This window comes from Phaseolus vulgaris, chromosome 5 (assembly GCF_000499845.2).
Source record: "Phaseolus vulgaris cultivar G19833 chromosome 5, P. vulgaris v2.0, whole genome shotgun sequence".
Classification (NCBI taxonomy): Eukaryota; Viridiplantae; Streptophyta; class Magnoliopsida; order Fabales; family Fabaceae; genus Phaseolus; species Phaseolus vulgaris.
Genome location: NC_023755.2, coordinates 32,747,798 through 32,759,915, shown reverse-complemented (window position 1 = coordinate 32,759,915; position 12,118 = coordinate 32,747,798). Strand labels below are relative to the sequence as shown.

Here is a 12,118-nt window from a genome sequence, read left to right as displayed (position 1 = left end):
CCTTTACAATTATATAATGCTAATTCTTCTTAACAAAAATCTCAAAAACAACACTTTGTGATGTTGTTGCCTAGTTTGGGCAATAAACAACACAAAGTGAACAAAAATATTTTTGATAAAGGCCCTATGTTTTTCTTTCAAAATTTTTATAAAAATAAAGGGCCTTATTTCTGTTATTTTTTCTTTTGTTTTAGTTTTCTTTTAATAAATAAAATTATCTCATGTTTGTTTGATGTTTATTGTAGATTGACATTTGATTTAGGAGGAAAATAACAAATAAACAGATGCTATTGTCATTGAGCAACAACATTCAGATTTAAGGACAAATCCTTCTCAAGAGGGAAGGAATGATGAAAACCATCCAACCTCAAAACTTTCGGCTAAGAAGATAGACAAGATCGAGCCTTAATGAAGAAATTGTAAAGTCTTTTTCTTCTTCTTAGTCTTGTAAAAATTGTATAGAGTAGTTAGGATTCATTGGGCCTTGTATTTTGGGTCAAAGTAGAGTATGATGTAAATAGAAAAGAGTAGGGTGTAAAATAGTAAAGTGGGGTGCAAATAGAAATGTAGGCAAAGAAGGCATGAGGCTCCACATGTCCTATCTTAATGGAGATGATTTTACTCCAATGAAGGCATGCCACTTGTCACTCTCCCAATGAAGAGGATTTTCACCAATAAGATGTTGACACTTGTCACACTCTCATTTAAGAGGTTTTAAGAGACTTTCTCTTATAAATAGGAACCTTTTGTACACAATTTTTAACTTTGATTTGAGTAATAAAATGTTGTCCAATTTGAGAAACTTTTACTTGTTCAAAGTTCTCTGTAGAGTTGTCTTCTTTCTAGACATTTTTATAGACTTCTTCTAGTAGTGTTGACTTTGTCTCACTTTAGAAACTAAGTGTTGGCCTAACCTCACTTAACATAATTTTCATCTTTTTCAAGTTTTTATAATTCTTTATGCTTCTGCAATAACGTTCATCATTCAACGAAGATATTCAAATCAAAATAATGAAGAAGAAGATATACGAATGAAGATACAAGTTAGGATTGCATCAACAAGCTTTTCACCTATTGTTAGAAAAGAAAGAAAAATAATCTAGTGTGAACAAGTTACCAATATGTTGTAGTCGGAATGAAATCAAGTTGAAATTTTTAAGCTTTGGTTAATGAATATTTCACAGAGGTGATCCCAAGAAAAAAAATCCATTAACTGCTGCATGGATAGGGTTTTCAGGCACAATCAGTTGCCATATTAAAATTGTGTTAGGAAATATTGTTATCATTCAATACATGAACATTTGGTTTATTGTGTATCACAATAACTGTTTTCATAACATCCGTGAATAAGCCTATAGTGTCTAAGATAAGCATAATCATAAAAGTTAATGTTTTATGAGAAAGATAATTTTCTTCATAAAACCATATTTGTTAATATAAAATAAAATTCTACGAAACAAGTCATACAAACATGAAGGGATTATCGCAAATCTCAAACAATGTAGCCTTATGTATGCACAACTAGAGTTTGTGTTAAGCATCTAGTTTGACTGAATTCCTAGGCAAATACCTATACAAAGTAAAAATTCCTACTGTTATGCAAGCGTGGAAAAGTACAAGGAAGGGGCACCATCAAATCAATATTTTGGGTGTCCATGTCTAAGATAGACCTTTGCAAGTGCCATTTTCTACATTTCATCGCTTTGTCATAGAGCTGCCCTCATGGCCCCTTTTGCAGCCTCGCGCCTCATTTCTGCAGCCTTGCCACTGCCCCTGAAGTACATGTATACTTGCTGCAAAGATATAATTAATATAAAAAACGTAAGCAGTAAAGTCAAGAGAATGCAGCAGTAAAGTCAAGAGAGTTAATGCAACAGTAAAGCTAGGATTATTGAAAACCTGAATAACCCAAATGCTCAGCAGTGATTCAATGCTGAAAAATCCGAACCCAATGAAGTAAAATATCTGTAATTGAGCGCTTTTAGCGTCATTTAAATATGGAATACAATTGCCCCTCCCTCAGGAAAGAATAATAAAATATAAGGTACAAAATAATAACACAGTTGGTACATACCCCAACCATTGTATTGTCGTCCAATACCTCAAATGCAGGTAGAATACCTCTGGCCACAACATAAAACATCATATAACACAACCATTAATTCAAGTAAAACTGCAACCACAATGCAAAAGCAACATATAGAAATAACATGATCACATATGCCTTCAATCAACCTCAACAACAAGTTAAAGAAAAATATGATCACAGTCGTCAAGTCAAGTTTAAGATACAACTGTTGAAAGAACACCAGACGATCATCTTCTAGCTTTATAGTGAGCGTATGATGCTTTGAATAAGGCTGACAGTCACTGTTCATGCTAGTGTTTTAGAACTTTTCACATTGACTAAGGAACGTTTTCTGCTGCGCCTATCTACTACCGTCTAATGTTATTCTTCTTTACTTTTTAAACTTGTTTTTTAGGTGCTAACTGCTTAATTTTTTGTTTTCTTTCTGGTTAGTGACTGGATCTGTTATAATTATGATCAAGTTATATATGAGACTCCTCTGTTGTACCCTGTTTTACAATTCAAAAATAAGAGTTTCAGTTTCAGTGATTTTTATCTCATTTGAGGTTTTGTTTTCTTATCTTCTATGTTAATTTCGTTTCTGAGATAAATCATTTTCAATAGTCCCCTCCATTAAATAGTTTAGGGACAAATCAATCAGCTCGATGACAAATCAGATAACCAGAGGTAAAGGCAAGGCAAGGCAATTTGTCTTATAACATGAGGAACCTATTAATGTTTTCCTAACTTCTCAACATATCAACTCAGCAAGAGAGAGATTAAAGAAGAACGTTAGGTAGCAGATTAAATTAAAAGAATGCAGTTTAAGAAAGGAACTGACGTGAGAGATTTCCCTTTGAAGACAACTGGAGGAGCAACTGCAGCAAAAACGCAAAAGATAATGTGCACCTGTTTGGAAGGAATGGAAAATTTGATAAGAACACTTCGCGAAACTAGCGCAAAAGAATGAGAACAAGTAGGAAGTATGTAAACCTTACCGAGTAAGACATGAAAAACCAGCTAAACTTTAGAGCACTGTCCGTCCTGTAACAAAAGATGACACAAAATTATAAAACACTACATTCTAATTCTGAGTTTTAATAATGTGAGAGGGGACAAACAGAGAACCTAAACTGCTGATACTAAAATGCCTATAGATATCCATCCCAGGAGGATTCAGTATTTTTAGTTCTATACTTTATATACTACAAATAAATTATTTATTAATTTTTATAGTAATTATACTTGTAATAATAATGTATTATAATAATAAGAATGTTATTATTATTATTATTTTATTTTAACTTTCACTTTAATATGCATTATTTCACACATAAAAGAAATTCATGAACCTTAATCCCAAATTTTGAAATCCATCAGCAATTCCAAATTTAGTTGAGTTCCTCCAATGCTAATGGATTCATCTATCAAACCATAATCCAGAAAGATTTTGGTTGTTCTAGTTCATCCAATCCAAGTTTATTTGTTTTCTGTTCGTAGTAGTTTCACAATAAATTTGTTGTAATGCTTTTAGACAATATATATACAGAGCTTTCATTCATTCTCTTCTTCTCCATTAAAGAATTCTGAGTGCATTTTTTTGCGTAAGAAAAACTGAGTTTTCAACTCCAACTACAACAAATTGTTATCAAGAGCAAGGGTTCAAGGTGACCTGTAGGTACAATCATGGCTTCCGGAACTGGGAATGTACTGCAGACCTTGCCAATCTTGAATGGAAAGAATTACCATGAATGGGTTGTAAGGATGAAAGTCATTATTGGCTACCAAGAAATTCTTGAGATTGTGAAAGAAGGAATTTCAGTAGCAGAGAAAGATGTTTCAGCAGCAAAGAAGAAAGATTACAAAGGAATGTGTCTTCTCCATCAATGTGTAGAGTTGAGAATCTTTGATAAAATTTCAAAGACAAAAACTTCAAATGAAGCTTGAGAGACCTTGAAGAAGGTTTAAGGTAAAGCTGACAAAACTAAGGAAGTAAGGTTGCAGTCCCTCCGAAGGCGATATGAATTGATGACAATGCTTGAACAAAAATGTAATGAGGAGTATTTCAGTAGGATGCAGCTGTTAGTGAATGAAACGAAAGCTTGTGGAGAAACAATGTGATGAAAAAATTGTTGAAGAAATCCTTAGAACCTTGCCTTATCGGTTCGATCACATTGTTGTTGCGATTAAGGCAGCTAAGGATCTTGATAGCTTGAAGGTATAGGAACTGCAGAGTTCTCTTGAGGCACATGAACAGATACTAAATGTGAGAATTGGTACAAGAGAAATAGAATAATGCAGGTAGAAGTCACTAAGAAGGATAATAATGAAAGAAAATAATTGAAAAAAAATAAAGGCAAAGCCAAAGAGAGTTGATTCTTGAATAAAGAGAAGAGCAAGGGTAAAGAGAAATATGAATCCTTCCAAAAAAGGAGAAGAAAATAATAATTTTCAATTCAGAAAAAAAAGGTTTGATAAAAGGAAGATTCAATGATACAATTGTGAAAAATTTGGTCACTTTGCCTCATAATGCAGTTTTGGAAAAGGAAAATAGAACAAGAATAGTGAGGATAAAGCAAATCTAACACAAGATGATGACTCGAAGGAAAATCCTGTGTCGTTGGTAGCAACTAGCGAAGGGTCATCATGTTCAGATTCTTGGTATCTTGATACAGGTTGCTTAAATCACATGACATGTCAGAGGGAATGGTTAAAGGACTTTGATGTTGGAAGAAGGACCACGATCAAGCTTGCAAATAACAACACTTTATCAGCTGAAGGAATGAGGAAATATTGTGATCCACTGAAAAAATGGAAAGGCAGCTCTTATTGAGAACGTCTGTATGTTCCAGGAATGAAATGCAACCTGACGAGCATTGCTTAAATGGTAGAGAAAGGATTCTCAATCACAATGAAAGATGATTGCATGGAATTGTTTGATCCAGATCAAAGGTTGATTCTTAAATCCCCTCTTGCAAAGAATATAACCTAGGGCAGTCGAATTACAGTGTATGAAAGCTACTGATCTGAGTCAGAAGACATGGTTATGGCACTTGAGGTATGGTCATTTAATATCCTATCACAGTTGTCAAGTTGTGGCATGATGACATTACTTCCTTTCCTAAATAGACTGCACCTGAGGTATGTCTCATTGGAAAGCAACGTAAGAACTCATTCAAGTCCTACTTATCAACAAGAGTATCTTGCATCTTGGAGGTTGTTGTTCACTTATAAGATGTGTGTAGACCTTTTGAGGTGGCATTGAGATGAAATAAATATTTTGTTTCTTTTGTATATGAATACAGTATAAAGATGTGGATATACTTAATCAAACTAAGGATGAGGTGCTGTCAGTATTTCAGAGATTTAAAGTCATGGTTGAGAAACGTACTGGAAAAGCAATAAAAAATTTCAGATCAGATGGAAGGTGGAGAATACAACTCAAAGGCTTTCAAGAATTTTTATGATAACAATGAAATCATTCTTGAGGTGGTATGATATGTTCGGTATAGTGTATAAAAGAAGAAAAAGGTAAGTTAGTTACTATAGCTGTATCTTAACTATTATAAATAGTTCTAGTAGTTCTAGGAGAGTTAATAAAGAGACTTTTGGAGAAAAGAAAAATAGAAGGATAGTTAGAGAGCGAAACCTCAAATTGTATTGTGTGCTATTTATTCTTTCTATTCTATATCTCTATCCCTGCTACATTGGTACGGGACTAGAATTAAGGAAGTCGATAAAATTCAAGATTGTGTCATTCCTTTCTTATTCTAGTATCAATTATATCAACTAGTATCAGAACTGCGACTATGCCAAGTTGCGAGCACGACAGGACTACTCTCCACCAAAAGGAAAGCAATCATCCTATGGTGATCCTACAGATGAAGATATCTCCGACATTGTCATCGGACAAAGTTCTATTGCACATTTCACCATTGTCAGTTCCACAAACCCAAATTTGTACTTATATATATCCAGTCTTGCTTCTTCCTTCTCCTTGACAACACTCCTAAAGGGTTGTGGACAAGTAACCCAACGCCACCATGCACCATCCTTCATCCTTCAGAGATATGATTTTGCGAAATCCACCAACAGTGAACTTCAAAAGGGAAGATTTGAAGCTACTGATGTTCGACTTCAGAATTTAAAGACTAGGTTTCATGAACTTTTTCCAGGTACAATGAGATAAAAACTAAAATGAAAAAAAAATTCTTAGATTTTAATCCAATAAATGTAGTATAAATATATAAAATACAAAATCAGAATAAGATGCATGTGTAGTAATATGTGTAACCATAATTATGAGAAATTTCAAGTTATTTTGAGATAACACGAGGAATTGCCTCCTAAATAACAGTCCTTCTCTATATTATTTCAAAATGATATTTTAGTACCCATTCTGCTGGACAAAACCAGGCTAAGGTATGTCATTTTCATAATGTAAACTTTGCATTCCCAAGCCTATTAGTTTCACAAGGACAATGTTGACATCTATTTGATTTACAGTCTGCCCACAAATTCCCGGATGTATATGTTGCTGCCAGAAAACCGACTCATGCTAATGGCAATAAAGCCCATGTAAACGACATTAACAATTTAGTTTAGGAAAAGGCTGAAATCATCTTGAATATCCAAGAAATGCTAGAAGAATTGAAAATAGAAAACTACCTTGTAGCACGATAAAGAGGTCGATACCACATAGCATAAGATGCTGGCACACCGGAAATAAAGTATATGATAGCTAGAAACCAGATTGAAAGACCTACAAGTCAAGACAAGACAAAGTTCATGTATACAACATTTCCCTGGTATGTTTTAATCGTCCAATATCTAGTTGCAAAACAAACCTTCTCCTTTGATCCAAGCTACAGTAACTGCTATAATATTCCATAAAAGAGAGGCAATCAAACCTGCAGATAGTAAAAAATAGTCAAAATTAAGATGTGGACATTAAAGATATATGTTGATTGAAGGATGTTTTACCAGAAACTTCTACGTAAACAGGAAGGTTATATTTCAGAGTGCTAATTTTTTTTTATTGGCTTTCAGAGTGCTAATAGACTAAGCGTGGAACTTTATAATGATTTCTTTCAAAACCATGGCTTATCATGAATTTCATTTTCACATTTTCGTACGTGAGAAGGCCTATATATCTATATATGTATATATATTCATAGAGTAAATGTTCACCAATTACACCTTTAAGCTTCCCATGACATATAAGCCACTAATGTATTTCTTCCTAAAGCGAGTCTCACTTCCAATTATAGATACACTGTCCTCCACTCCCCCAATTATATGACTTCCAAATTTTAGAAAGAGTATACATTCGAAACAATTTTTCATAAAATTGAAGTTTCCTATGTTTCGAAGGGTAGTTTAGTAAAAAAAAAAAATTCAGAAAATGAGAGTAATAGCAACATATTATGTTAACACATAATTCATTACTGATTAAATTTATTAGAATTATAAGATCAGAAAAAAAGTTATTAAAGAAAATACGAAAATACATGCATATACACAGGTCGTCAATACAAAAGAATGTAATTGATAGGCAATAGACCTATCAATATTAAACTCCTTTTTAAAATATATTAGATTTACATTGTCATCTATTTATAAACTTTTGAATCTGTTGAAACTATGATAATTGGTATAATGGGTAAATTTCAATTTAAAAAACTTGTAAAACATAATAACATTGATTGATAACATGATATGTCTAATATGTTTGCATACATATACATAGGGAGTGTGTTGGATAAGTGTGTGAAGAGAGAGAAAAGTTAATCTAATCCGTGTTATATATATATATATATTATTTCCTTCAATTCATTCTTTTTCAGTTTGATGTAATTTCAGTTTTAATAAAATATGGGTTTTCTATACTCTACATACTGATCTCTTCGTTTTAAAATACAGTCTTTAAAAAATATGACATACTAATTAACAAATACTTAATTAATTAAATTTATTTAAAAATAGTTTAAAATTTCCAATTACTCTTATGCCTATGTTTAATATGAATAATACTGCACTAATTAATCTTAATGTATACTGGAACATTGTTGAAAAAACGCCAACGAGGACGTAATTTTTATGTGGGATGTCGTTTCATTAAGCAAAACTCATTTTTAGCATCCAAAAAACAGTGTTGTATATACCAGAGTTCGGATGAATGCATTTTACTAACATGTAACAGCTATAAAGCAAAGATAGACATATCAAAATATTAAGTAATTTTTTTAATAATTTATAATTTAAGTTATTCTTTTGAGCATACGGACATCAAAAGAATATGAATTTTGTCGAACATTTTGAATTCATGCTGAAATCTTTTATATAAAGTATGTAAACGCTATGAAGTAAAAATTAAATCATCAAAGGAAGCGAAGCACATACAATTGTGTTAACTAGATATCAGGAAACAAGTAGTTATGACAAGAACATAACCTATAACAAAAAGGTTCTATAGACTTCAACATACCCAACCATGTTGTAAATGCAACGTACTGGATTGATTGAAGATGTAGTGGTATTTCTTTTGCAATGTCGTGATGAATGATAGGGAAAATAGGCGGCCAATTTTTCTCCTCTATAACTATTCCAGCTGCAAACAAAATGAAAGTGTAAGCCACCAAACTGAAGGGCATTGCTCCTGCAATTATAAATGAACTCAAAATACCTCGTGCTATAGCATCTTCCTTTCGTTTTAGACTCTACAGAAACATCATAAGATCACGAGTTAATGGACTAACTCAAAAGATATTGTAAGTAGCCAATTTAACTCAGTACCACTCATATGGCATCAAAAGTATGATTTGATTGCTTATTAAGGTAACAAACAAAACTCAGATGAAGTATTATTACTAATGTTTGATGTTGTAATAATAATTCGTTCTAGATAAAAACTATCATGGATCACAGCAATAACCAAAACTACTATTGATACTAATTGGGACCTTGTTATTTATTAACATAAAACTGATAGAATCATAATTAATTTCTGGCACCTGTGTAAAATAACAAACTAAACTATTGAATCTAACAAACCAAGTTTCTAACAAGGTAAAATGACTTTAAAAGTTATCAAATAGGAGATCAGGATAAGTCACCTGTTCCCTTCTGTTCAATTCCGCTTCTCTGGCTTGGAGCTCCTTCTCCTTAGCTATGAGATCCTAAAGATAAAAATTTACGCAATTATATATTTGGTCAGCAACATTGATACAGCATAGTTTTGACATTTCTTTCAACATTTTCATAATATGGTGTACCTTTGAGGAATCGAGAGGAATGTCAACAGTTGCTGCACGATCATAAGGCTCAGGAGACAGGGGTGAAAGCTTTGAGGTTGCAGAAGCTCTTCCTGAGTTCTGATTTAAAAAAATAAAAACAAAAACAAAGGTAATGAATATGAACAAGGTAAAAACAATGTTTTTGCCGTTTTTATTTAGTTTAGTTTTGAAAATCTTAGCAACATAGTCTGAAATGAAACTTTTGTCTCGTGGAAACTTAACACAAATATTTAAATAGTGTATAAAATTCTTGAAGCTATAGATGTTGAAACCAGTTATGACTATGAAGTATGCCACGCCCTTTTCATAGTTGAAGCATCCTGTGCTTTCTTAGGTTGCCAAAATATGATTAAATAAAGCGTTGTAAACTCTATGCTAATATAACGGTAGTAATGACATGGAAGGAAGAGCTTACGGTATTATAGAATGCACCACCACCATGATTTGATTGCCCTGATGCTTTTCCCTGAGCAGCTCCATCCTAAGAACATTATTGGAAATCAATAAATTTTTGGATGGTAAAATTATTATTAGAATATATACAAATAACTCTTCCTCTACGATTACTTTCTTTATTTCTTCTATATCTTAAGATGGGTTATTATATTTGTTTTTATCATGATTTATTTCTTAATTCACCGGTACTATGATTAATGCCCTATTATAAAAAGCTTTCAACTAATTCACACCTTTAATAAAACAATAAATTAGTTAAAAATTTGTATTGCTAATCTATAATTATCATTGTTCTATTTTTGTGTGTAATGAAAAAAGACCTTTGCCAAATTTAAAATTAAAATTGTTGAGGGAAATTTTAGTGTCAGTAAGTATGCATATTTTCCAACTAAATTAAAAAACTTTATATTATTTATTTCATATATTTATAATTTTTTAGTAAAAGTATGAAACTTAATTATGGATATTTTAAGGAAAAAAAAGTTAATGCAACATTCAAGAACAATTTTATTTTATTTTTATAAAAAAGTACAACATTTTTTTCATAAATACGAAAAGAGTATTCATAAAGAGAGTATAAATAAAGAATAGCATTATGAGTTTTATGAATATATCAATATATTCGCATATGTGCTAATGTCAATTCAGTATTTCATTTTCTTTTGTTTTTTTTTCTTTTCTGAATATCAATAACAATAACATAAAACAAAAACAATACAGAAAGAATTCAAAAGGCTTTATGATTGAAAATATCAATTAATGATTTAAATAGTTTTTTCTTAAGGTCTAGTAACGCTGTTTTAAAAATGTATTAAATTCATGGACTTCCCGTTATAAGTATTTTCATTCCTTAGTGGCATTAATTTGAAAAGAAAAAAAAAATCTATCGTATGAATAAATGGTTTCCTGGAAGATTGTAATCCTTTTTTCTGTATTTTACCGAAAACGAAAATATTTTTAAAATATACAAGATATTTTCTCTATCTTGCATTATGTGTATTATATTTTTTATTTTATTTCAAAATAATAATCGCCAATCGAGTTTAGTTTAAATAATATTCTATGAACTAAATATTTGTTTAAGCAACCATACATATTAAATTCAATACTTAATTATATTATATATATATATTATATATTATATATATATATATAATAATAAGAATACTAACGGAAATATAAAATATATACAATTTCATAATTTTATTATTCTTATGGATAATTTATATATATAATATTAAAAAATTTATATAATTATTATTTTTGAAAAAAATATATTTAATTACTTTAAAATTTTCATAAGATTTTATATTTATAATTGATAATTTTTTCCACAATTAGATTTGTTACTTTAAAAAATAACTAATTACACAGAACTAAAAATCAATTGAATATGTTAGGTTGGCAACTAGAAAATGGCACGAATGTGGCTGCCACCGCAACGGAGATGCTGCCATGGCATCACATACATCTACAATCTAAAACCTGCTTGATAGAAACAGAGAATGAATGTGCAAAAGAAATCATATATGTGGCGCCATTCGTGAGAAACGTTTTGTTTTCAGGTTTCCATTCTAAGATCTGATAGCTACACGAACACAGCCTACAGTACCATTGAACAAATCTTCGAACAATCGCATCAAATATCATTCCGTATAACTACATTATGAATGCCATTCAATTTAGCGATGACACCACCACACGGATCAGATAATTGAAAGTTCTATTATTACGGAGTAGCATGCAATTCGTAATCGGAGAAGATGAAATAGAAAATGAAGTTATGACAATTAATTAATTGAATGCGCGAAGGAATGGATTAAAAAGAGAATAGTTAGGGAAGAAACTTACGGCGAAGGGATTAACCTCGTCTTCGGCGAAGGGATTGGTATCGTAGTTACTCATGACAAACACGGAGATCTAGACAGGGAGAGAAATCTATGTAATAAAACTGAAGAGAGAAAAGTTAGAAGAAAATGGATACGGGATTCGATGAGGAGGAAAATGAGAATGGATACGAAAAATGAGGGAATGAAGATATTTGTTGGTAGCCAAGAGAATAGAAATGAATGGTTTCTCTTTGCTTTGCGATCTCGTTTGTTTGAAGAGGATCGGAGAGAAACTAGTTGGCGCGATACCAACAAAATAATGTGATACAAAAAAATATCAATAAAGGGGGCAAAATATTCATGCATCCTTCTGTTTTCTTACCGCGTCCCTTCGTGGGGTTTTTCTTTTCCGTTTTTGCCCCTTTAATTTGGAGCCTTTGAAATGAAACCTTACTCCTTTAAAAAGTATT

At 31.6% G+C, this 12,118-nt stretch overlaps 1 protein-coding gene across 1 annotated transcript; it reads right to left on the bottom strand.

The window, feature by feature from the left end:
* Positions 1 to 1,379: 1,379 nt before the first annotated feature.
* Positions 1,380 to 11,866, bottom strand: LOC137835483 (secretory carrier-associated membrane protein 1-like). The gene is made up of 13 exons (XM_068644012.1): positions 11,671 to 11,866; positions 9,779 to 9,844; positions 9,343 to 9,441; positions 9,184 to 9,246; positions 8,754 to 8,787; positions 8,556 to 8,678; positions 6,916 to 6,978; positions 6,737 to 6,830; positions 3,067 to 3,112; positions 2,910 to 2,977; positions 2,075 to 2,123; positions 1,900 to 1,965; positions 1,380 to 1,793 (listed from the first exon to the last, which is right to left on the bottom strand). The coding sequence occupies exons 1-13, from the start codon at positions 11,722 to 11,724 to the stop codon at positions 1,707 to 1,709; spliced, it is 912 nt and encodes a 303-aa protein (XP_068500113.1). The 5' UTR covers positions 11,725 to 11,866; the 3' UTR covers positions 1,380 to 1,706.
* Between the last annotated feature and the right edge of the window lie 252 nt (positions 11,867 to 12,118).